We start from the raw sequence: 26,055 nt of genomic DNA, 5'->3' as shown, positions 1-26,055 counted from the left end.
GGCCAACTCTGTAGTTTTGCTTTGTCTAATTTGTTAAAGTGAAGTTGTAGAGGTGAACTGCCATTGTTTTCTCCTGGTTATGTTAGTCCAGGGAGGTCAATGTTTGTATTTGTTTTCCCTTTTCTTTGGGTTCAGGTAAGATGGTTATCTGGGCTTAGATAGATGGAGTTTTGTTTATTTTGGCCTTGGTTCACCTTGAAGCCTTTCAGCTTCACCTTAAGTTATTGTTGTTTGTTATTTATTAATTTGTAAATACATTTGTTGTATTTGTATGGAGACATTCGTTTCGTGTTGTTCATTTAAATTTGTTGTCCAAAACAATTTACTTTTTATGTTATGCCCCTTCAATTACCCCTAGACTTAAAAAAGGGGTGTAACAGTCATCAATGTACATTATGGACTTATTACTGCAGGAGGGGAAAGTCTGGCTCTCCTTGATCTTTAAATGACTCTGATTCAACATAGTCAGCACTAGCATGATTTCAACAACATAACTTTGCAATAATTCTGCTCAGTTCTGTGCAAGTTACTTGGCTGTAAAATCCATTTTATCTTGTTTTATTGGTGCTGCTTTGTCACCGGAGCACACGCACAGGAGCTTGGTGACTGATTTAAACACCACTAGATGGATGTCAGTAATGTCTTTTTATTGGGTCACAACATAAATTTGTTCCTTTAGTTTCAAGTAAAGTAAAATCATGTCCAGCCTGAAAGTGCAATCTTTGTCGCTAAAACTTCCTGTTGTTTTGATCTTGCCTGCTGTGCTGAACACGCACATCTAGGAGTGCATCAGCATGCACCCGCCCACTCAACTCCCTAGCTAATCATGATCTCGAATTGGACTCTCACCCCTCTCCCCACGTCACACAGAAGATAGTCTCGCTGTGAAGCGCTTGAGAGGAAAAAAAGAAGAAGCGCTCCAGGCTGATGCTAATGCGCTACATACGTTACACTAAGTAACTAGAACTGCAATGTAGTGGGGTTAAAAGTAGTTAGTTAGATTACTCCCTTACCTAACTTCAAACACTGTTTGTAACGCTGTTATACCTAAACGGCGTTACTCCCAACACTGACCAGGAGTTGAATGAAGACCCCCCCAAGCGCCTCAAGTCTCTGGAAGCTGTGGAAGTGTCTTGGCTGACACGTCGCTGCAGCATTGCGTGGCAGTCAGGAACTGTACTACTGGGCTGGCAGAAAGGGGGGGGGGGGGGTGTTTCCCCTTTTCAAGAAGGGGGACTGGAAGGTGTTTCAACTACTAGGGCTCAGCCTCCCTGGGAAAGTCTATGCCAGGGTACTGGCAGGGAAAGTTCGCCCGATAGTCGAACCTCAGATCCAGGAACAAAAGGGTGGTTTTCGTCCTGGTTGTGGAACAGTGGACCAGCTTTACACCCTTCTTAACCCTTGTGCTATTTTAGATGACCCCACCCTTACTTTGACATGTTCTCCCTACCATGACAAAGGTGGATAAAGGTGGAAAGATTTCATGTAATCATGGACATCCAGTCTATATGTGCTTTGTGGATTTGGTGAAGGCGTTTGAATGGCCTCCCTACAGTTTCTTGTGGAGGATGCTCTGGGAGTATGGGGTCCGGGGAGCCTCACTGATGGCTTTTCGGTCTCTGTATGACCTAAAAAGGATCTTGGTTTGCATAGTCGGCAGTAAGTCAGACCCGTTCCCAGTGCGTGTTGGACTCCAGCGGGGCTGCCCTTCATCACAAGTTCTGTTCATAATCTTTATGGACATAATTTTAGGTGCAGCCAGGGGCCAGAGGGGGTCTGGTTTGGGGACCACGGGATTTCCTCTCTGCTCTTTGAAGATGATATTGTCCTGTTGGCTCAATCAAGCCAGGGACACTGCTAGGTCTGAAGGCCCGTACACACCGGGACGAATATTCGCCAGGCGTTATTCGCCAGCGTTTTTCGCCACGTTTTTTGTGTTCACACCCAGGCGATTTTCACTGACGATGAGCCGAGTGAACATGCAATTTCATTCCCTGACATTAGATGGCGCTTAATGTAAACAGAAATACTCCTGTGAAGACATTTTTGCAGCTAGCAGGTGTGTTGATAACATTTGAGTGTGTGTGGACAGGCCCCGCCCTTTTTGTACTACATTTGAACCGTACCGTAATGATAAACAACCAGTAAACCTGCCTGCTCTATGCTGCTTCATGGTCTTACCTCCCCCTCTCACTATCACCCCCCCCCCCTCTCTAACAAAAGGAAAAAGGAACAAAAATGAAAAAAGAAAGAATGGAAAAAGAAAAAAATGGACGGCCGAAGATCACCTGGCGCCGAACAGTAGAAACCGAGTTGAAAGTATTTGGACACACCTGGGGAACCATCATCACCCTGGCCCGCGACCGTCAGAAGTGGAATGATTTCGTTGCTGCCCTAAGCGTCTCAAGGCGTAAAAGGCAGTAAGAACCAAATTGCGTGAATGAATGAAATATCTCGCACTAGTTGGCAAGTAGGCATAAGTATGCGTGTGTGAACACTATCTGTATTGTGTACATGTTGACATGTGGTCATTTTTGCAGCTAAAAGGTGTATTTATAACATTTAAGTGTGTGTGTGGACAGGCCCCGCCCCTTTGAGATTTGTATTCTATCTGTACCTTACCGTAATGATAAACATCCAGTAGCTTGTTGCTTTATGCTGCTTCATGGTTTTACCCCCCTCCCCCCTCCTATGATCACCCTCCTATCCCACCCCCCTCTTTCTGACATCCCTCTCTCTTCTTCCCTTCTTTCCTTTTCCGTCCGGTCCAACACCAAAGATTTTCAAACATGGTTGAAATTAATAAAGTTTGGCCTCAATTACAAAAGGGGTTTATTCAGACATACCTTTGGTTTGTCTGAAGATTAATAACCCCTGTTGTTAAAGTAAAATATGTCCAACACAAGAGGCCCTCAGCTCTCATCTGCCTGCCCAGCTGTTGGACAGGACAAGTTTAAAAAAAAAATAATAATAATAATTTTTTACTACCTTTATTTATTTATTTCTCTTTATTTCTTTATTTTTATTTATTTATCTATTTTATCTTGTTTTATGAACTTACAATAGATTGTTAAGGTTATTCTCATTTTAATTTTCCTTATTTCAATGGTTTATTGTTTATTGCTCTTATCAATAAGTTTTCTTTTTCATTCTCATTTTTATTTCCAGTGCCTCCTCAGTTGGGACCTCTCCCTCTGGATCGGCTGCTGTTCAGTCCCTGTGGCTCTGGATGGGAACCTGCATCACTACTTAGCTGTAGTGGAGCGGGGCCTGTGATGCTGCATTTGCCTGGTAATGCGGCTGTTCACAGACAGGGAGGTTCCAATTATTAGTATTTCCAACATCTTGTGTTCATACTCAGCCTGTTTCTCATTATCTTTCCCCATCAGTTAGGGGGGTGGGAGGTGTGAAGGAAGTGGGGGGTTGTGTGTAGGTGCAGGGAGGGGGGCCCTATTTTTACATTTTATTTTAATGCTTGTTTTTATGATAGTGTAAAGCACTTTGTGTTATACTTTTATGTGAAAAGTGCTTTATAAATAAAGTTGGATTGGTTGATTGATATCTGGGTGGGTGGAGTGCTCCTGTCCCAGGTGAAGAAAATCTGGTCCAGATGCCTTCTGACCGCCTCCTGGGGAAGTGGTCTGGGCATGTTCCACTGGACGGAGGCCCTGGGAAAGTCCCAGAACACGCTGGAGAGACTGCATCTCTCGGCTGACATGGAAACGCCACAGAGGACCTGCATGAAGTGCGAGAACAGAGAGCTTAAAGTTGTTGCCTAGCCCTGGGGGTTCCAAGACACTGAAGTCCATGTTGCTCCTGCTGGTTGAGGTTGGTTCCAGTGTAAGAAAGTGGAACCGCCATCAGTGTGTGAATGTGTGTGTGCATGGGACTGTGACTGTAAAGCACTTTGGGCCTTAAATCAAGGTACAAAAGTGATAAACAAGTATCCCACAATACCAACCTCTCTCTGTGTGCATAAGTTAATTTCAGTTGGTGCGCCCTGTGAGATAAGTCTACTATGTATGAATAGACTTAAAACCTGTGAATAGCTGTGTGCAGACTATTTATTGGTGTGTGTTGATGTGTGTATGTGAGAACTAAGTCATACAGTTTACTTATGACACTCTTATGTTATGACTCTGTATTATTATTGACTACCCCCCCTTGTCCCCCCCATCTTAACCCCCCCCCCCCCTTTTCTTTCTTCTTCTGGTTCTCAGAGAAAACACCACGGAGGCATAAAGCAGATGCACTTTCTCCTGTACCACCGTTTGAAGTCTGTCCAGCAACTGTTATACGAAACGCAAGTAAAGGTGTTCTTCATTCAACTTTTTATTCCAAAAATTAAAATTACACAAACACATGGTCAAAAAACTATGTCGCTTCCAACTTTGTCAGGCTTTAATCTAACAACGCAGTTTCTGTGATGTGGCATTATTTAATTGGAAGCTCAAACTTTAACTAAGTAAATAATAAATATAAACAGTGAATTTGGCTCCAGCATAATTCGGCCCCCTAATTGATTGGCAGGATGACTAAGCAATTAAAAACTCAAACATAGTGAGCCAGATACTTCAAATATCCATAATACACATCTTCTTTCCTTTGTCTTTACTTTTCAGATAGTTCTTCTTCAAGCAGGCACAGTTTATTCACAGGCCTCTCTAAGCCGACTGGTCCTGGTCTTTATCCTTACTCTTTTCACCGTCCCAATGGAGTCAGTTATCATTTCCACCACTTTCCCCATAAGCCAAAAATTGCATGGGGAAGAACTGTCCACAAGGAGGACGACATCTTGAGCCATGAAATTTCTTTTGGGCCTCAGCCATTTCTGCCGTTTTTGTTGTTGTAAAAGAAATTCATGTGTCCATCTGGTTCAGAATAAATCCACAAGATACTGTATTTGTTTCCATCTTCTTCTTGAATAAAAGTCATTTTTGGTAAAGATTCCTGAATACAGGAGCTACACTACACTACAGGAGCTTTATGAACACCATCGAGAAGGGCAATGCTGTTGAAGTACCAACTGAACCGTGACGAAAAAGAAGCTGCGGGTGGTTTTTGACTGTACAGCCACTAAAAGACAGCAAGATTTACGGCAAGCTCTGTGCCTCCCCTGAGCAATCCAAGGTTGTTCCTATCAGAAGCCTCGATGATTTTTACCCACTGCAGTCAACCTGTTTGACACCATGCATGTGTAACGCCATCTCAACCAAGTAGGTTTCTGTTGGTCTCAACAGACTACAGCAAATGATTACAGTAATCCACGTCCTCAGTCTATTTTGTCTTTAGCAAACTGTTTTTGGGCTTTCTTGTGCATCATCCTTAGTAAAAACATTCTTGAAGGACGACAGCCATGCAATTCAATATAGTCTATGGTCAGAGCACTGACCACAGACTACACACTGAACCCCAGAGCATTGACAGCGCAATTTTTTTCTGTTGACAGTCATTGAAAGCCATGCTCCAGTCATATCAGACAAATTAATTTCACCCTCCACAAAAAAGACCAAATGAAAGATGGACAACAGGAGCTTTCAAGACAGGTGGGAGGCAAATTATCTGTTCGTGAAAATAAAGGACAGACCTGTTTGTCTTGTGTGCGGAGCTGAAGTGGCTGTAACGAAAGAATATATCACAGTCGTTCTCAGGCTGTCATGGGGGGCGGGAGTCACCTGGTGGGACAAGGCTGAGAAGTTGGGGGGGGACTAATTTTTGGACGTCTGAATTTTTTCGCAGCGGAACATAAACAAACCGCGCTACCGGACCGCATGCCCTACATCACTTACATTAACCTAATTCTAACCGGGACATTTGATGATGTAATTATTGTTGTCAACAGCTGTTTTAACGTCTTAGAAGAACGGTAATGCCGCCCAGACGTTGATGCATTTCGTACAAAACAAGAACCCTGAAAATGCGGCTGTTCTCCACACTTTGTGAAGTGATGGGAGCTGTGTTCCACAGCGGGGCCAGGTGGCTCTCTTGAGGAAAGGTTTGTCACACGTCTTCGAGCTCAGAGAAGAAATCTGTGTTTTTGGAGGAGTAAGATATGTATGACATTGCCAGCAAGTTTTATGATGATCAGTTTCTGATGAAACTGTCCTTTCTCATTAAAATTTTTGAAAGCTGAATTATTTAAATCTTCAGCTTCAAGGCAGAGACACACACCTCCCCCACCTGGCAGACAAGATCAGGGCATTCACTTGTAAGCTGGAGATGTGCAGCAGATGACTTGATCAAGGAAACACTGATTTATATGGTGTCAATATAGTGCCTAAAGAATTGCAAACAGTAAAACCGCGCATCAAAACCTCAAATTTGAGAATCAAAATGCATAAATTGAGAACCAAAACCTATAATTTGCAACCAAAAGCTATAACCCAAAGCACAATCATATTTCTCAGTTGCCGATTTGTTTTCTCGCCTTTCTGATATCCTGTTTTTGAGTTGCAGTTTTATTTTGAAATTGTCTTTTTGAGTTGCGCTTTCATTTTTTGCGGTTTTGATTCTAAAACCTGTCGACACTTAAAAACAGTGACATGTCAGTCAAGGAGAGGGGAGGCGGGACATCCCTACATCCAGAAGCTCATTGGCTACCGAAAAACACAAAGTCTTACGTCAACAGAGCAGTTCAGAATGTGCCGCTAAGTTTTTCATGTTTTTCAAATATTTTACTATAGTAAGCTATCAAACTTGTACTTTATGTAACCGGAGGTCGCCAGCACAGTCAAATGAGGAGCTCCACCAGTAGCTGCTAGTGAAAAAAGATGTTAGAAAGTAAGACGTTGCATGAAAAACTATCACCATTGTTCTCCCGTGTTAGCATGCTAGATAGCTCAATGCTAGCGGGGTTTCCAGCTCTTTTCATGACTTTTCTGGATTAAACAAAGTCGATTTTTTACGACAGTGTCAGGATCGGTCATGTAAACCTGGGAATAATTGCCCTTGAATTGTCACTAGGATTAATCAAATATTTTATAACCTATAAGGTTTCTCAATATTTTTTACGGTTTACAGACAGAGGGAATTGAACAGAGCAACATATTGCGGTGCCATGTTTACAAAATGTATGCGTCTGCACTATGCAGACTGGCAGAATTCTGGTATGAGTGAATCAGAGCAGAGTAAATTGTAGCAGACCAGCAAAAACATGCTTTATTCCCCTTAAAATTATTCCAGTATTAAACATAATTAGAATTATTAGTTTCTTTTTAATTAGGTGCTGGTTTTAAAATAGACTATTCCTGTATGTCTGTTGTTTTCTATAAGGGCCATTGTTGTGCATGCCATAACAGCAGAGCACACAGAGCCTCTTTGAGCAGCTCTACACTGGAAAAAATGTGAATGAAGAAAAGCTTGACAACATTCAGGCTAAAGCTACTATAGTAAAATGGTCACAAGTGTCTTGCAGCTGTACTTAGCAGGATTTACAGTATCACTGATAATGGAGAGAAAATAAAGGAGCTTGTTTGTACTGATTTTGTTTCAGATGGACATAAATAATTTCTTTAACTAGATGTACCAAAAGACTGAAATTTTTTTATCCTTTGACTGTAAGAAAACTAAACAATGATAAAAGCTGCTCCTATGGGCAGAAAGGAGAAGTATGTGATGGTGGGTTAGATGGTGTTTTGTTTCTTTTTATGTTAAAAGTTTGAAAAAAAACTTTTTTTTTGAATGCCTATTTAGTTTACAGCCTGTTGCTTTTAATATCACTTGGGCTAAAAGACATTTTGGATTTTAGTTGAACATTTGGAGATCTTTGACAACAGTAAAGAAATCGATTCTATTCTATCTATCATGGTGCCTCTGTCAGCTTTCCTCCCCCTCCCCTCTCTGCTTGGCTCCTGATGATTCCCAGCTGTTTCCACTCACCTCATCACTGACCAAACCTACTTAAGGAGATCCAGAACCAGCATTCATCACCAGTTTGTTGCCCCTGATGGTGCATAACCTGGTTTCTCGTCTAGTTTAGTCCAAGTGTTCATGTTCACGTCTAACTTTTGTATTGCCTCGCCTTCAGGACATTCTGACCATGAGTGGACACCTGAGTCACCGGATTACCTGAGCCACAGAACCTCTCGGAACACCAAGAACCTCCAGCCTCGCCACGAGCCATAACTACCTCAAGCTACTTCCAACAACTTCACCCGCTGCTCTCCAGCCTCCAGCCATATCAAGATCTCAAGCAACCCCGAATATCATTAAAACTTGACTTACCAACTTACTCACCTTGTGTTTTCGTTCCAGGTTCCAGCGCCTGGGTCTGCCTCGCCTAGCTTGCGATGCACTATCCTACCACTGACTGATATCCAATAAAAATATAATTTCAAATTAAAAATGTTTCAATTCTTACAAATAGTTTAGTCACTCTATTCTTCCTAACACAAAGTTAATATCAAACAGCTGTGAGGATGGAGAGAAAGACAAGAAGATAAAAAGAATCAGGACAGATGGAGGAAAGAAACAGGCTGGTCTGATGGTGGACGTTCAGGGCAAAGCCAGTTCATTCCAGGTCAGTCATTTTTAAATAGTATCCTTAATTTAAAAAAAAACATGCATTAGCAAGAAGTTTAATTTATTTAAAACATGAAATAATTTTTGCTTGGCCTTATGATTTAGTGGAAAAGAACACAGACAAGAGGTGAAGGAGACAGACATGAGATTGGTGATGGATCTGATAGAAAAGAGAGCAGAGATGACTTCAGATAGGATTTCGGAAGTGTTGTCTCATGAAAAGTTATAAAAATATCAGCAAGAAATGTGAGGAGTGTACTGTTCTCATTTTGTGAGAATGTAACATTAACATTCAACTTACTGGGGAGCAGAGAGTCCAGCCCTCCCCCCAAACACACGCGCGCACGCGCACTCTCTCTCACACACACACACCGGACACACATACAGTGTGCTGTACAATCTGTTCGTGTCATCAACTGGAACTGGATCACGGATCCACTTAAGTTCTCCTGGATGAATTTGGTCTCCGCCGAAATGACTTTTCCCAAATGTTGCTGCGTTTTGCAGCTCCTTTGGTGTCCTAAAGGGGGCACGGCTGAGCACGCAGAGTCTCCTGCGGCTCCTCTTCCTTAGATCGTCATTTTAAACATCTGCGCTGAGACTCTCATCTTCCTCCTCTTCCTCTGATGGACAGCGTCTCCTGCGCTGGATTTCTTGTTTTTGATCTCCGTTACGTCAGTCTGTTGGCGCTTGGAGGTTTATCAGCCGCTGATTGGCTCAGATTTTCCCCTGCGTGCTTCTCTGCGGTAAGGTGAGCAGGTGTGCAGGCGCGTGACCGTGATCAACATTAGCTGATGGAAAATTTGATTCTGATGTAGCAGATGTCCGTCTTCTGGAGCAGCAGATCTGAGGTTGCTGGTGGCTTTTCGTTTGCTCTTGTTGCAGATGTTCAGCAATGAAAAATCTAATGTTTCCAAAGCTGCAGATGTTTCTAGAGCTGCAAACATTTCTGGACGTTAGAATGATTATTTCTGAATGTTCTGCTTTTTTCTGGAGCTGCTGATGATTCCGGAACGGCGGATGTTTAAATTAAGTGATTGTTTTATTCAGCTCTGATGTCCAGAAGAAGCCTGTGCTCTGCTAAGGTCCTCTCTGACCCTGAAAATGGTTTTTTTCTCAGGGATGTCACAGTGTCCCGGAATCATGGACCTCGCCCGTCTCTACCAGACAGAGTTTGTGCGCAGTGCCAGGGCGGTGGGCGTGCTCTGGGCCGTGTGCACGCTCTGCTTAGCCATTGTACAGGTGGTCATTCTCCTGCAGCCGTCCTGGATCGGAACTTCCGACACCCCAGTTCTCCAGGCAGCCCCCGTGCTGCCCAAAGGCACTATAGGACTGTTTGAGGTGAGAATGTCCATAACAGGTTCTTTGATGTCCTGCTTGCCGCCCACATGACCCCCCCTCCTTCCCAAATCTTTTGTTTTCAGGTGTGTATGGAGACAGAGTGGCCAATCCCAGACTGCCGAGGGGGTGTCTCAAGCCTGTCCCCTCTGCCGTGCTTCCAGTCTGTTGCAGTGCTGGTGGGGGTTTCTTTATGGGCTGTGTGGACCAGCGTCCTCTGTCTCTGTCTCTTCAGGTTCTGCAGCGCTGTCACCGTCTACAAGATTTGTGCCTGGCTGCAGCTGACGGCAGGTCTGTGCTCCCAGGACCCTGGCTCCTGAAGAGCCCAGGGGCCTCATTTTTACGGGGGTCCATATGCCTAAAAAATGGTTGCTAGCAGGTGGAAATGTGCACACCCAACATTCACACTTCTGTAAGGGAAAAAAAAAAAGATGCAATAAAGGCATGTCGACATCTTCCCTCTGCAATACAACAGTGAAACAGTAGCCGCGGTTACATGGGCAAGATGCTTTGATCGGATCAATGGTCAGATTAGAATTCAACCGTGCACATGGGCCCAGAAAACCATGAAGTGATGCAGCAGCATCAAGTACTTCTCCTCCGATGGATAGACCTAGCTCACTGGCTATCTCATTTCACTGATAAGATAGCTGCGAATTGCTTTGAGAATCTCTGCCACTCTTCCTGTAATTGACTATAATGTACTTGAAATCTACTGCAATGCAAGTGGATTTGACATCAGAAGTGTGAACAATGTGGTCGTAAAACAGTTGTCATAGGAAGATGTTGTAAATGACTTTGCTGCAACCTGCCGTAGCTGGTTTGTCAGATTGAGGAGGTGGTGTTGTAGTTTTTTAGTAATTCAAGTTGACCCTTGTGCTATCCTATGGGGTCAAGATGACCATTGACGTGTTCCCCCTACCATGACAAAGGTGGATAAAGGTGGAAAGATTTCATGGAATCCATGGACACCAGTGAAGATCACAAATCATTGAAGAAAAAAGGTTCAGAGCACTGTCTAGTGGGTCTAGATGACCCAACTCCCAATGGTAAAGTGCCTAGGATAGCACAAGGGTTACGTATTTTAATGTGCAATAGCATTATTTAAATAAAAAAATTGTGGAGACAAAGTTATTACATATTATATTTACATATACATACATATACACATATACATATTTACACTCGTTGTGAAATTTACTGTGATGCAATGGGGTGCCACCAAAATCCTTGCCTCTGGCTTCAAATCGGCCAGGATTACTGTTAGACAGATGATTAACTATCAGTAAATCAACTGTTTCAGTTTTCTTCAAATCGGTGATATCAGAGGCTCAGAGCTAAAAGTGTGATAAAGGAGGAACTTTGGCCCAGAAGTGCAGTAGCGAGCAGCTGTGAGGGAATGAAGACATTTCTATCTTTTTTCAAAGCGTCGCTCACATTTTGACATCCCTCCCAACTGACTTGGTCTCTGCCTCCTGCAAATATTCCTGCTACTTCTTGTCAGTTTTCCTCAGAAGGTTCTCTAGCTGAAGCTTTTCGCACTCTTCCTCTTTGTTACGTCCCTGATCCGGGAGAAAGTGAAAAATGGTTATCAAAGAATTTTGAAACGGGGAGGGTAAGCAGCATGGCCCTTTATCAGTTGGAGAAATACACAAAACAAAGACCAACATCACCCTTGTGCTATCCTAGGCACTTTAACGTTGGGAGTTGGGTCATCTAGACCCACTAGACAGTGCTCTGAACCTTTTTTCTTCAATGATTTGTGATCTTCACTGGTGTCCATGGATTCCATGAAATTTTTCCACCTTTATCCACCTTTGTCATGGTAGGGAGAACACGTCAATGGAAGGGGGGGGGGTCATCTAAGATAGCACAAGGGTTAATACACAAATGACTCTTGTGTCATTTGTGTAATCTTCAAATTGCTGCCCCCCCCCCCCCCCCCCCCCCCCCCCCCCCCCCCGCCACGGTGTTGCGGATGTCTCTGAGCTGCTGTGTTTTCACATGGAACACCCGGTGGGATTCTGGGCAAGCAGTAACAACAGTGGTAAAGAGCAGTCTCAGGGCTTTAACCCTTGTGCCATCTTAGATTACCCTCCCCCCTTACATTGACATGTTCTGTGGAAAGATTTCATGTAATCCATGGACACCAGTGAAGATCACAAATCATTGAAGAACAATGGTTCAGAGCTCTGTCTAGTGCAGGGGTGAGCAATTCCAGGCCTCGAGGGCCGGTGTGTCTGCATGATTTCCAGATAGTCTTGCCCTACTCATGGCTGATTACCTGGTTCAGGTGTGTCCAGCCAATTAGAACATGCCAGAGCAGGGTATGCTGGAAAACATGCAGGAATGCGGCCCTCAGTGCCCACCTCTGGTCTAGTGGGTCTAGATGACCCAACTCCCAATGTTAAGGCCTGTTCACACCGGGACGAATTTCGCCGGCGATTTTCGCCGACGTTTAACGCCTCGTGACTAAACAAAGGGCACCAACGAGATTGTGCACACCGACGCGAAAAAACGCCACGCGTTAAAGCGTCAAAAAATAAAAACGCCTCGGGTTCGTTTTTTTTTTTTCGACGCGTCGCGTCGAAATCTACTCGACCAATGAGAATGGCGCTTTTGCTCACGTGTCTGGAGCTTCTGAAGTTACAGTAAAACACAACTTGGGGGCGCTCAAACACAAAACTGCCTTGCTGAGCACACATACCAGCGAAGAAGATAGACGCCAAGTAGCGTCTACACAGCCGCGAAGAAATAATGACGGACATTCTAAAATATCCCCGAACCAAGCACCAGTTGGAGCTACTGGTGCTTGAAATATTCATGTTTTCTTTGTTTGATTCTGACAAGCGTGTAAATACTTGCTCTCTTCTTCTGAGTGAAAAGCGACTTTAAGAAGCGTAAAGTTGCGCAGCGCCACCTTGTGTACAGGAGTATTTCTGTTTTACATTAAGCGCCATCTAATGTCAGGGAATGAAATTGCGTGTTCACTCCACTCATCGTCAGCGAAAATCGCCTGGGTGTGAACACAAAAAACGTGGCGAAAAACGCTGGCAAATAACGCCTGGCGAATATTCGTCCCGGTGTGTACGGGCCTTTAAAGTGCCTAGGATAGCACAAGGGTTACGAAACATTTAGGTCTCATGTTCTGCAGTGAACCGCCTCCTGCGCGTTACCTGACATCTTTTCACCTTTCTCTCGAGCCTCTTTATTGTTCTTGTGTTCTCTTGCTCAGGACTGTCTGTGTGGACACAGACAAACCACTCTTTTCTTTTGTATGTCTACAGGTTTCTGCCTGGCGCTGGCCTGTCTTTTGTTTCCAGACTCGTGGGAGAGTCCAGAGATGCGAGCTCTGTGTGGAGACTCGGTGAGGAGTTAGAACTTTGCATCCAGGTTTAATTACTCTTTCATCTCAAAAAATGTGAGAGGTTCAGGTACAACGAAACTCCCCCAGCATTACACATTTATATGTGTGTGTTACATAAAATACCACAAACCTATTATGTATACAAGACTTCAAGCCTCAAGGCTGAAACTAGGTCAAAGCGAGGTAAATGAAGTCGGCATAGAGTGACAGACAAAACCAAGCTGCCACCCATCCGGTTGAGCTCCCTCAGAGACAGTGACAATAAGACCGAACTGTTTGAGTATCTAGCAGACAAGATTGTATCCATGTGTCCCGACAAAATCGTAGTGGTGACCAAAGGACATCAGGCACTGTCGAACAAACCCATCAATTTTGACAGCCTATATCCTTGTAACCATGAAGAAGCTGACTCCAGGATTTTCACACATGCAGTTCATGCAGGCAAACAGAAGACAAAGTCTGTGTTGATCAAGGAATGCGACACAGACATCCTTGTCATAGCAGTTGGTGTCTTTGCGAGTCTTCGGGATATTGGCTTACAAATGCTTTGGATAGAATTCAGCCAGGGACAGTCCACTAGTTGGTTCCCAATTCACAACTTGGCCACGAACCTTGGCCAAGAGAAATGTAGTGGCATGCTCTTCTTCCACGCCTTTGCAGGCTGTGACGTGGTCTCAGCCTTTCGAGGTAGAGGGAAGACAACTGCATGGCAAACATGGGCAGTTTGTCCTGAAGTAAGCCCAGTGTTCAGCAAACTGAGTCTGTACCCACCTACCATAGAAGATGCAGACCTTGGCATTCTTGAGAAATTTGTTGTCACTATGTATGACAAACACAGCAAACAGTTTGTTCTTCAGAAGTAGCATACAATTTATAAACCAAACAATAGCAAATATATCAGACAGAGATGTAAAAATTCAGAAAATTCAGCTTTGGTTTGAGCACAGCAGCCATTTTCAATTCTGACTTGTCCCGCAGATTCAGCTTTAGCTTCTAAAACTAGACAAAGAAATGCTGACACCTGTTCTGGGTAAACATGTGGCCCTCCCTTCCCTCCAGGTGGGAAGCTTCTCTCTTGGAAACTGCTCGGTCCACTGGACCTTCATCTTGGCTGTGCTGGGAGTTCTGGATTGTTCCATCCTGGCCACCCTGGCTTTTGTTCTGGCTAACAGACAGGATGCACTGCTGCCACCTAATTCCCATGATGGTAAGTATTAGGAGAAGGAGGAGGAGAAGATGATGGTCTTGTTTTTATCTAAGACTATTGCTGTGTTTTTAGTGACCTCGGGTCTGCTGATGACAGCCTGAGCTTCCTGGTGAGCTTTGTCCTTCTCCTGATCCATGGAGCATCATACTTTTATCTCCTGACTTTTCCTCCATTTTACTCCCTGGGCATGTTGGTTTCTCTTCTCTTCTTACATAAAGCAGGAAGCAGCTGCGGTTAACAGGAAATACTTGACAAATGATGAAATGTGTGGGATCAGGACTTCTGATGAGCAGCATTCTGGTTTGAAGTGATTCCTACGTCTGAAAGAGTTATGACCAATCAGAATGTGGGCTCTGATGTCATGAGTCTAATTTTGTCAGTTTGTTTTTGTACTTTTTGTTGGACTATCAGAAGAGAGGCAGGAGACAACCCTGCAGATCTGTACCCTGTAAGAACGAGCACTCAGGGAAATGAAACCTTACACTGATGCCACTTTAACCAGATGGTTTTCTTGTTTTGAATGTTGGAGCTCCCCCAGATCCCTACACCTGTTTTGCCCATCTTCTGCAGATGAACTGGATCAGGTGATTCCAGGATCTGACAAATAGAACACACCTGATCCAGGTAATCAGCAGCATCTTACAGCGGGGATACATGGGATCATAGAACTCAATGTGCAAGAGCAGACCATGGTTAGAGTGGCTTTGTTTTATCGTTTTAGATATGGGTGCCATCCAAAGGTGTAAGTTAAGTTCTGCAGAAATATGAAGATCACAAAACTTGCTCATGTGGCCTGAGTGAATATAAACATCTCTGAGTTATGGTCCATTGCAGCTTATTTCATAGGAAAGATCTAAAATGTGTCTTTTCACAAATGTTATTGGACAGTGGTTTTAGTTACGTCATTTTAAAAAGTGACAAGTTTGAAGATATGAATCATAGTGTGGTGTTTGTTCTAATAAAATGCTTCTAAACATACAGATTTGTGTCAGTGAAGTCCTTCAAACGCTGGAAGTTCTCTGCGGTGTGTTTGTAAGAATGAATCCAAAGAATGTTCCTAGAATGCCTGAAAACATCAGAAATCAGAAAAGCTCTTAATTCTGGCTGTCCTTGAATGTAGCACAAATCCTTGAGGGAGCCCTCACTCCACAAATGAAATAAAATAAGGCAGATGGATGTCACTAACTTTATTAGTCTCTGTGACAGAAGTCAGTTGCAGCAGATGACTCCTCGCAGCAGGGAAAACAACCAATAACAGAGCTGGGAGGCTGTTGCCATGGTTACAAACTTTTTAATGGCATGGGAGGGGTAGGTTACTATGGTGGCCACAGTGAGTACGACCAAGTTAGATCTCAGAAGCTGTTTTTTACAGAGCTAACATGACACTTGCAGAAGATCATGGGTAATTTTGTACCATACACAGACAGAATTTTCATTAAAGCAGAGAAAAAGACAACAGCAGGACCCCCCCCCCCCCTTCTTCCCCTTAACCCCTCATGTACTCAAGAATCTGATCCATCTGTAGTTTTGAGTTGTAGTTCACAGCAGCTCTTCGGTGGCGTCGACTTACATGGTTTGTTTCTTCAGATGCAGCCAAGGTGTCAATGCGTTTAATCCTCTGAAGTGTGGCCCCATAAGGGGGGAGCTTTTTATCTTCTTCATCCCCCTCCTCAAGCCTTTTAACCCTAAGGAGGGGGGAGTCAATGCTGGACAACGGAGAAGCCATGTCTTCAAGGGCACGGCGGGTGGTTCTGAGGTTGGGGCTGATAGGTTCAGCTGTTTGCAGCGACAGGTCCCTCCTTCTCCGTCTGTGGCCGGACAGAGCCAGAACTGGGGAGGTTTGGGGGCCAATGGTGGAAATTATTCTTGCAACCAACCTCCTGGACAGGAGACAAGAGTTAGGGATCAATCCATTGGCCTTAAGTTTAAATATTGGCTAAAGTTGCAGCTCTGCTCCGCTGGATCCAGCACTTCAAAGACTAACAGACCTGAGAATCAGAGTGATAATGAGAGATGACCCAGTGTTTTTGGAAAATCTCTGTTGCTGAAAGGCAACGCCCCCACTACAAATTATCAGCCCACAGAGGTCTTCCTTCCACTGGTTATTCACTATTTGATTTTTTAAGGCCACAGAGGCACCTACAGTCCTGTCCCACTTCTAGCTGTGAGTGGCAGTTTTAACCCTTGTGCTATCTTAGATGACCCCACCCTTACGTTGACGTGTTTTCCCTACCATGACAAAGGTGGATAAAGGTGGAAAGATTTCATGGAATCCATGGACACCAGTGAAGATCACAAATCATTGAAGAAAAAAGGTTCAGAGCACTGTCTAGTGGGTCTAGATGACCCAACTCCCAATGGTAAAGTGCCTAGGATAGCACAAGGGTTACCTTGAATGGCACTCTTGCCCAACCCGTTTACAAGGGGAGACGGTTAGGGGAACCTCATTTAGTTTAGTGTTTAAACTCTGACATTAAGAACTGAATACCAAAATGACCATAAAAACAAAACGCCCTAACCACTACAGCTGTAGTGTTAGGTGAGAGTTTTTCCAAACAGCAGAGGGTAGTGGTGTGTAGGATGACTCTGGTGATGAAGCAGATGAAGAAAGGGCAAATGTAGAGAAGAGGACAAACTGGTAGAAACTGTTACAGGAACAAAGTTGCATGACTTTTCAGAAGCTGTTGAAACAGGTTCTGGGTGGTCAGGAGGTACTCCCAGATGACTGGATAACTACAGCTTATGTCATCATGTAGACAGGTAGGAATGTACTTGGTATGTCATCAGGAAAGAAAGTTCACTGTAAAATAGGTGCTGTAGATTTTACTGGCAGCTGGATGCCAGTAATTAATGTAAAGCATTTCATAGCTTTCTTACTGTACAATGAATTATTTCAAATTTTGCAGTTAATGTTAAATTGATAAAGCTGTAAAATGAAACAGTGCATGGATACTTTACTGTATTTCATTTAACAGTTGTACTACTGTAAAATGAAATGCAGTAGACACCGTAAATGTCACAGTAATTGTACTGTGCTTCCTTTTACGATTATATTACTCTATTTTCATTTCCATTTAATCTACTGTAAAAAAAGGTAAATAAAAAGTTATTCTGGTTCTCTTATGAAAACTTCTTCAGCTATTTTGAGCAAAGGCCATTTTCACCTCTTCTCTTAGTTCAGTACAACTACTCTTGCAGCTGTTTATGGCCAAAGTCGTATTCACCCTCAGCTGTTAACCCTTGTGCTATCTTAGATGACCCCCCCCCCCCTTCCATTGACGTGTTCTCCCTACCATGATAAAGGGGGATAAAGGTGGCAAGAGTTCATGTAATCCATGGACACCAGTGAAGATCACAAATCATTGAAGAAAAAAGGTTCAGAGCACTGTCTAGTGGGTCTAGATGACCCAACTCCCAATGTTAAAGTGCCTAGGATAGCACAAGGGTTACAGATAATACAACCCCAGACAGAGTCATACAATCATTTATCTTACAATTTAAACTATTATTGAACAATTTTAAGTCAACTCGAATAAAGCAGGTGCACAGAGAGAATATAGAAACTCAACACAAGAAGGTCTCCAATGGGGCATGAACCAAGGACCTATTGGTGTGAGGTAATAATGCTAATCACTGCACCACCATGTTAACACATTTTCGATGTACCTATAATTTCCATGGTGAGTGGTAACATTTTTTTGGATTCATTTAGTTTTGAAAACAGTAAGTTTTTTAATAGCTAAAGTTTATTTTTTATAACCTAATCCCTAAAAATAATAGCCTTACAATAACTGTTAAATGTATTGATACATTCAACCAGTTCTGTGATGAATATACCTTATGATCTTTGTATTATGGAGCCACAATGCTAATCACTATACCACTGATTAGGTTCAAATTGAATTCTCCTTCTTCCAAAACTGCAAATCAGATGTTGAACTAAGTTCCTTAAAGTTGCATACATTTGCCACTCCTGGCACTCCTTCAGACTTTGTTCATCTGTCTGTAACCCTGCGTACAAATCTGCGGTCTTTGTGCGGAGTAAATCTACAAAAGATAAGTAACTGTCTCTGAGTTGTTATTCATTCATTTCTGTGTGCTGGAAACTGAAAAGGGGAAACGAACCAACCTAATAATAATATTTTTATTTAATACAGTCCTTTCTAGAAAATCCAGTTTCCTCACAGAATTGCATCTCTGAGTATTTCTTTATTCAAATTGATGTGAATCAGAAGCAGACAACAAAATGCTGTTTGGAAAAGCTTGTACCGGTAAATGTGATGTAGGATATACAAAGGCAAGCCACAAGCACAGTTTCTGCTCCATTCTGAGGCATCCACTTGCAGACAAATAGATCCTCGAATGTCTTTGCTTTCCTAGTCTGAGATGCATCTGGATCAAAACTGTACGGCTGGATAGCTCCAATATTTCTCACCATTTTTGTGGCAGCACTAATGTTGGGCATTATGTGGAATGATAAGCTAGCAGGACAGAGTGTAAACAATGGGAGGATGGAAAATGTCACATGTCCTCTAAATCTAGTATTTTTTTAAGTTAATCTTCTAATGTTTTTGTGTACCAATGCTGAATATGCACCCCACCTTTGGTCATCAGTTCTTGATGCACCTGATGCATCTGAACATGCACCTCACCTGAGCCCCACTTCCCACACTCACCTGAGAGTGTCCTGCTTGCTGCTTGGTCTATATGAGACGCCCTGCGTTTGTCCAGCTCTCTGCAGCAGAGTCTGAAACAGCTTAAAGTCCATCCTGAGATTCAAGAATAGTGAGTTAACTTGTGTTCTCTGCAACAGTGACAATCACCTGACAAGACTCACCTGTCCAGCAAAGCTTCCGCTAACTGCAGCTCCATGAGGCTCTGCCAGTCAGCAGGGGACCTCCCAATGCTCACCCCCCTACCACTTTCATCATAGTCTTGGACAACTTGTTCCTGGTTATCCTCTTCAACCCCCAATCCAGCCCCCTTAGCATCACTCAGGAGCTGGAGCAAAGCACCCAAATAAACTGCAGATGGATAGATGTGTTAAGAAGAGAAGACTTCTGAGCTTACAATGAAGGGAAAACATATTTAAATATTTTTCAAAACAAATTTTAAATAATCTGGCTTTTTAGGAATGATCAAGACTGCAATGAATCACAAAGTCAGTGAATCTAGCTGGGTTCCTTGGTTCTTGCCTATTGAATCGGAGTTTGGTACAACCTTACTTTAAACTGAAACATAGCAAATTCTTGAAAAAATATATGTTGGAGAAGGAGCTTTGTCCATTGTTCACCATGGTGTAGAGTTAGAGTGATCAACCTCTGATCAGGGGAGGGCAGGTTTGGTTTCCGCCTCGCCCGCCCATGTGTTGAAGTGTCTTTGGGCAAGACACTGAAGTCCATCCTGGGCAAGGATGTGGAAGCGGTGGAGGAGTATAAATATCTGGGTGTGACTATCGACAGCAGACTGAGCTGGAGGAGCCACAGCACTGCTGTGTACAAGAAGGCCTGCAGCAGACTCTACTTCCTAAGGAAACTGAGGTCTTTCAATGTGTGCAGCAAGATGCTGGAGATCTTCTACCAGTCTGTGGTAGCCAGCACCCTGTTCTCTTCCGTGGTCTGCTGGGGAAGCAGTATTGCAGTCAGTGACACCAACAGACTGAACAAGGTGATCAGGAAGGCGGGTTCTGTCATTGGCTGCAAACAGGACACCTTTGAAGCAGTGATGGAGAGGAGGTCACTGAACAGACTTCTTTCATTCATGGACAACCCAGAGCATCCTCTCCACCCTGTTCTGGACAAACAGCGGAGCTCCTTCTTTAGGAGGCTCAGACAGCTCCGCTCCAAAACTGCCCGGTACCAGAAATCCTTCATACCCAATGCAAGAACCCTGTACAACAAATCACAATGCAAAAGATAGCCTTTGCACATTTTTCATTATTTATTTATTTAGTTTTTTTCTATTTTGCATATTTCTTTTGCACATCTTTTCACCTGCACTGTTCTGTAAATAGCTTTTTAAATTATACTACCTTGATGTTTGCATTTATGCTCCATTTTCTTTGTTCTTGTTTTTTTATATCATTCTAAGTCTTTTTTTTCCCTCTGCTGTCAGTTGCTATGGTGACAAACAAATTTCCCACATGTGGGATCAATAAAGTATTTCTGATTCTGATGTTGCTCTTGCTTGTTGAGGTTGGTTCCAGTGTAAGAAAGTGGAACCGCCATCAGTGTGTGAATGTGTGTGTGCATGGGACTGTGACTGTAAAGCACTTTGGGCCTTAAATCAAGGTAGAAAAGTGATAAACAAGTATCTGCCATTTACCCTCAATAGTGAGCCCCCACCCCCGTCAACAGAGACATATGATGGTCAACGAGCTAAATTGCTCTATCGTTCTCCAACCTGCTTTCTGGTCCTCCTCCTGCTCCCTCCTTTGATCTGTCTCCACCAGTCGCTGGAGGGCCTGGCCTAGCCCCCTGTCCCTCCAGGCCTGTGAATGGTAGAACAGGTCGTTGGCCCTGGCCTCTGACTGAGGATATGACCTCATCTTGTCCTCATACTGCAGCAGGTCAGGGACATTTCTGTGACGGTGTGTGGCTCTGCCCACTGATACATCTAGGCCACGCCTTTCACCGTGACCTGCAGGAATTGCCTGAACCAGAAAGGTTAAAGGTTAAAGAACAGTGATAATCTGAGGCTAAGTCAGGTACGGTAAATTCATTTTTACTGCACGAGTTATAAACAAATAAATCTCATTGGCATTAACAGGTATCCTGCAAGAGTCCAAAAAAATGTTTCAAAGGCTAATTGGTGACTCTAAATTGTCCTTAAGAATGACTGTGTGTGTGGTTATGTAGCCTGGACAGCCTGGAAGCCTGGATAAACAGAGAGAACCCCACCTTAGCCCAATAGTGGCTTTGATAGGCTCAAGCACCACCATGACCTCAAAAAATATTCAGCAGCAGGTTTGTAAAATAGGTTGATGGAAGTCTGATCCAGTTTAAATGCAGCTTTCTCAGCACTCGAAACCCTTGTGCTATCCTAGGCACTTAAACATTGAGTTGGGTCATCTAGACCCACTAAACAGTGCTCTGAACCTTTTTTCTTCAATGATTTGTGATCTTCACTGGTGTCCATGGATTACATGAAATCTTTCCACCTTTATCCACCTTTGTCATGGTAGGGGCAGGGCTCGACATAGCCATTTGTCCGCTGGCCCGGTCCTGTTTTTCGAGCAGTACGGACCACAAGACTTTATTTTTTACTTGTCCGCTCGGGCCACTAAAATATCTAACAATTAATACATTTTTCACCTTTTACAATAAAGTATATTTTGCGAAAACGTGTAGATTTACCTCGTCTTTATAATTCACTTTTTCTGCTAGTCCTGTGTTTAGACTTCAAGGGTTTCTATGGGAAACCTTTTATCACTCTTCTCCTCTCCCGCCTGCTTGCGCGGCTGTCACTGCCGAGCACCACGCGGCACGCGCTCACTCAATTTTTTTTTCAAACTTTATTGAATGTAACAATTCAATACTAAACAATGTTAAACGGCAACAACGAAGGAACAAGCCAGTGGGTTATTATTACATTTTAGGCAGATATATTTAAACTGACACACATATCAGCGCGCCCCCTGGTGGTTTTTCACCGCGATGATCATAAATCCAACACCGTCACTGAAGAGAGACTGAAGCATGTCAGAGATGTGGAAGACATGGCAGGAATAGATAGGAATATGTTAGATGGAGTGACGGGTGGAATTAGTACTATGGACAGCAAGATATTTAATGAATGCATTGAAGATGAAACTGTATGCACTAAGCTTTAAGCTGAATGTCAAAGAATCAAAGGCAACTCAAAATACCTGAATCTCAGACTCAAATGGAGTATAATGTCAAAGTACTTAATTTTGTTTTTCTTTACAACACTGTAAGCAGTAAGTATTTCTAGTTAGCTGAATGATCTCAGTAATTTAATTGTATTTAATTTTTCAATTATTTAATTTAATTAGGTAACTAAAGTAACTAAAAAGTAAATGTAACTTTGCAACAGTAAAAAAAAGCAGAACCTTAAGGCAGTCAGAGGAAAAAAGTCAAGAAAACTTCTTAACTATTGATTAGGAACAAATGTGAAATAGCAGTGATTAGAGGCAGCATGAAAACTTCTTATCTAGTGTTTCCTACTACACTGCAGCGCTCTCTTCAAAACATCTGAAACAGACTAGAGCAGATTTAAGTTTGATATGCTCTATTTTTAGTCATTGAAAAGTGTATAAATAAGTGCTAGATGTCACCAGAATGCACCAAATTGCACCATATTAAAATTTTCCGGGGGGGCATGCCCCCGGACCCCCCTAAAGTTGCAAGCACCTGCGGAGCGGCGGGTCTCGCTGTGCGCGGTGTCGGGCCAGTAACTTTCAAAAACTACTGGCCCTGTGGGCCAGTGCAAATTTCTGGGCTATGTCAACCCCTGAGGGGGAACACATCAATGGAAGGGGGGGGTCATCTAAGATAGCACAAGGGTTAAAGTTAAATTCCTTTAACCTGGGGCTTATTGAACAAATGGGCTCACATTTATTATTTGAGCCTAAATAAGCTTTAATTAAAAAAAACACAAAACAATAGTCCATAGAAATCAGTGCTGCTCTTCAATCTATGTTTAGTCTGCTCTGGCATCTCCCTGAACTACACTTTTAAGCAATCTTATCTCACTCATGCTTTAGTCACTTTAGCCTTTTAGAATTGTCAAATAAAAATGTTTTTGTGTGTGTGCAACAAGTACTACACGGAATAGAGAGAGCTCATAGATAAGTCTTTAATTTAAAAAAATAAGTTTGAGTTTTAAAAATGTTTCTATTATTTTGCATGATAGCTTTACATTCGTTCAAATTGTTTTTTCTTTCTTTTATTTAAAGAGATGTGAGTCGTCATGATGAAACAGGGATTTGTTTTAACAACAATCAGAAGCCTGATGAAATGTATCATTCTGATACCAAGTACCATGACCACGCCTAGCAGTGGCACATGAGCACGGAGTGTGCAAAGCACAGCCCAGCCAGAGACCAGCCATTCCACCGTGCCAAGGTCCCAACAGAAGCCCCTACCCACCTGTAGCGCCCCTAGCCCCGAAAATGAGCAGCCAACCACCACCTAGGAATTCTGATCTTCCCTCGACCCCAACCCCAAGCAAGAACCAGGCCCTCAAAGGGAAACCCACCCCATGCTACATGCAACTACCACCTGCACCTGCCCCGTGGGAAGTCCAGTAGAGAGCAAGGCAGGGGCCACTCCTCCCTTCCCAAGAGGAGGACATCCAAGAGAAGTGGGGGTCTCCGACAAGCGTAGTAAAAATGGGCCGGCCCATTTTCTAGATCTGGGGTTCTCTCAAAAAAAAAAAAAAAAAAAAAAAAAAAAAAAAAAAAAAAAATGGGCCGGCCAGGCTCCCCCAGGATCAGAACCAGCACCACAGAGAGACGGACATCCCCATGGGATCCCTGGCTCATGGCCTAGCCAGAGAACTCAGGGATCCCTCTTCCTACAAAGAGAGGGCCACTAGGCCAAGGAAGCCAGCACCCAAGTTACACAACCACCATGCTGAGGGCCTGGTTCCCCCTGCCAGGTATGTGTGGTCCCACCTTTCTGTTGTAATGTGTGTGAGATCCTGCTGCTCTGCAAAAAAACTATGTCTTAAAAAACGAAACAGTTTTTTTTTATTTTAGCTAAAAACTGCATAAAGAAAGACCACTGGAAACACTTTTACAATAGAAAAAAATGTAGTTAAAGTGAGACTTTAAGAGAAACAAAATGCACATTTCTGCACTGGTGGAAGTCTAAGTACCCAGAGAAAACCAACACAATCACAAGGACAACCTGCAAACTCCACATAGAAAGATCAAAAGCTGAGATTTGAACCAGGCCTTTTTGCTGATTTCAAGATTAGCTTTAAGTTTAGGTTCAGTTTATAGTTTAGGTGTGGTCTTTTAGTGTAACCTTTACTTTCATGTTGTTTCTGCGACGTTTGTCTTTTTTGTGTCAGACTGTTAGAAATGATGTTATCACACGTTAAACAAAAACAGAACTATCCACAGTCAGGGTGCTATCCCTCAGATTGGCCAGGGGGATGCAGCTCTGTTGTGTCATGGCAAACAACCCTGATCTTCCTTCAAGAGACCATGAAAGAATCTTTTTCAGGCTTATGGAGTCAGACACATAAGCACACACACTAAGCACTCATCAATCCTTCTGCTGTAAAAAAAAAAACTGCCTTGTTGCTGTGGGTTACCAGCTCTTTTCACCCCCCCCCCCACCACCACCACCGCCACCACGGCCTGAAATTATTGGACCTTAACTCGGTTCTTGATTCTGCTGAAAACCAGAGCTTTGAAGGACAGTAAATCAGGGCCGTACCTTCAAACAGCTTTCACCAGGGCATGTAGACTCAGATGTAAACAATGAAGATGATGCTTTTGCGTCGTCTCAGGTTACCATGGTGATGCATCATCACAGACAGATGAAAGACAAAACAGGACAGGGACAGATGGTGGTCCTTACCTGAGCAGCAGAGATAAGAACAGCACTAAGCATCAGGAGGCTGAGAGACGCCATGCTGCAGACCGACTGCAGATGCTCCTCTGATAGGAAGGGTTTGGGTGGGGGAGGATTTAGTAGCAGCAGAGGGAGGAGCTCTGAAAGAACTGGAAAATAGGTTGGGGGAGGGGAAGGTAGCAACAGCTCTTTCTGGGGGTGAATAAAAGCAGATACAAATGTTTCAAGCTAACATTTAAACTGAGCATTAATTCTAAATCAATTTGAAGAGAAATGATAACACTGATAAGAGCCATTCAGAGCAGAGCTTGGAACTGTCAATCGAATGCTTTGAATGTTCAACGGGAGGGCAACTACTGTTATTGAGGCATCTGATTAGTCAGTTAAAATCTTGAACAACTTCAACTACAGCAAAAATATCATGACATATGGTAGTTTCCTATTTGAACGCCAGGGGGGAGGACTTGTTCAGTCCAGTTCCCATTTACTGTCATTTGTTGTAACTAATCACTTCCATCTGGTGTCTGTCAGCCATGCTAAAGATGATGGTCAGCATAGAGTATGTGCTGAATCTCCACTTTCAGGCACATCAGCTTTATCTTGAGCATGAAACAAACTAGAGGACTCTGAAGCATCATAGAGCAGTTTCTCCATTTTCTCTGTATTTTGATGGAACTCATCTCACTTGCAGGAAGCTGAGTCTTATTTATTTTTTTTGGTTGTTTTATACTGTATTACGCCTGCACAATATACCGCAAATTTATCGTTATCGCGACATTAAGCTGTGCAATATACATACCGCAAAAAACAGCGAAAATGGCAATAAATGGTTACCTTAAATGTGCTAAAACAAACTCATGGCAGCTTGAAATATTGAACAAATGAAATAAATCCCTTTATGCATTTAACCAATCGGAAGGACCTGTTTACGTTGTTGATCAATCAGATGAGCCCTTTTATGTTTGATGTTTGCCTCCTATGTCGACGAGGGTCATTTGGAGTATAACTTTTAAACTGTTGCAGTGAAATGGAAATGATGTTTTTGGTTGTTTTGCTATTTGTGTAAATACCGCAAA

The 26,055-nt window shown here is 43.1% G+C and overlaps 2 protein-coding genes and 1 long non-coding RNA gene across 6 annotated transcripts; 2 read left to right on the top strand and 1 right to left on the bottom strand.

Annotated features, from left to right (window-relative positions):
• Window positions 1-3,521: 3,521 nt before the first annotated feature.
• On the top strand, window positions 3,522-4,945 carry LOC110013560. Its single transcript, XR_002873584.1, has 3 exons — window positions 3,522-3,828; window positions 4,221-4,313; window positions 4,623-4,945. It is a non-coding gene; the product is annotated as an uncharacterized LOC110013560 (long non-coding RNA).
• Window positions 4,946-8,884: 3,939 nt separating this feature from the next.
• On the top strand, window positions 8,885-15,412 carry LOC101159484 (LHFPL tetraspan subfamily member 3 protein). Of its 4 annotated transcripts, none has more exons than XM_011492792.3 (6): window positions 8,885-9,271; window positions 9,641-9,861; window positions 9,945-10,149; window positions 13,146-13,225; window positions 14,285-14,432; window positions 14,505-15,412. In XM_011492792.3, exons 2-6 carry the CDS (start codon window positions 9,643-9,645, stop codon window positions 14,531-14,533), a joined length of 681 nt encoding a protein of 226 aa, XP_011491094.1. In that variant the 5' UTR covers window positions 8,885-9,271; window positions 9,641-9,642; the 3' UTR covers window positions 14,534-15,412. The 4 variants fall into 4 exon arrangements, with proteins under 4 accessions (XP_011491094.1, XP_011491095.1, XP_020555594.1 ...); XM_011492793.3 differs by having other exon boundaries at window positions 8,885-9,279; XM_020699935.2 differs by having other exon boundaries at window positions 8,886-9,266.
• A 192-nt stretch (window positions 15,413-15,604) lies between these two features.
• Window positions 15,605-25,115, bottom strand: LOC101159720. The gene is made up of 5 exons (XM_004084529.4): window positions 24,986-25,115; window positions 20,835-21,084; window positions 19,270-19,456; window positions 19,109-19,201; window positions 15,605-16,312 (listed from the first exon to the last, which is right to left on the bottom strand). The coding sequence occupies exons 1-5, from the start codon at window positions 25,037-25,039 to the stop codon at window positions 15,919-15,921; spliced, it is 978 nt and encodes a 325-aa protein (XP_004084577.1). The 5' UTR covers window positions 25,040-25,115; the 3' UTR covers window positions 15,605-15,918.
• Window positions 25,116-26,055: the final 940 nt, after the last annotated feature.

Source organism: Oryzias latipes, chromosome 7, assembly GCF_002234675.1.
Source record: "Oryzias latipes chromosome 7, ASM223467v1".
NCBI lineage: Eukaryota > Metazoa > Chordata > Actinopteri > Beloniformes > Adrianichthyidae > Oryzias > Oryzias latipes.
Note: the sequence above shows the minus strand (reverse complement) of the source record. Positions and strands in the feature narration are given on the sequence as shown.

Excerpts from the sequence above, each read along its gene's own strand:
- LOC101159720 (XM_004084529.4), bottom strand. The coding sequence starts at position 25,039 with ATGGCGTCTCTCAGCCTCCTGATGCTTAGTGCTGTTCTTATCTCTGCT. Across the intron at positions 19,457-20,834 it reads GGAGGAGGACCAGAAAGCAG|TTTATTTGGGTGCTTTGCTC; the intron begins GTTGGAGAACGA and ends ATCCATCTGCAG. Across the intron at positions 16,313-19,108 it reads AGCAAGCAGGACACTCTCAG|GAGGTTGGTTGCAAGAATAA; the intron begins GTGAGTGTGGGA and ends TCTCCTGTCCAG.
- LOC101159484 (XM_011492792.3), top strand. The coding sequence starts at position 9,643 with ATGTCACAGTGTCCCGGAATCATGGACCTCGCCCGTCTCTACCAGACA. Across the intron at positions 9,862-9,944 it reads GCACTATAGGACTGTTTGAG|GTGTGTATGGAGACAGAGTG; the intron begins GTGAGAATGTCC and ends TTTTGTTTTCAG. Across the intron at positions 10,150-13,145 it reads CTGGCTGCAGCTGACGGCAG|GTTTCTGCCTGGCGCTGGCC; the intron begins GTCTGTGCTCCC and ends GTATGTCTACAG.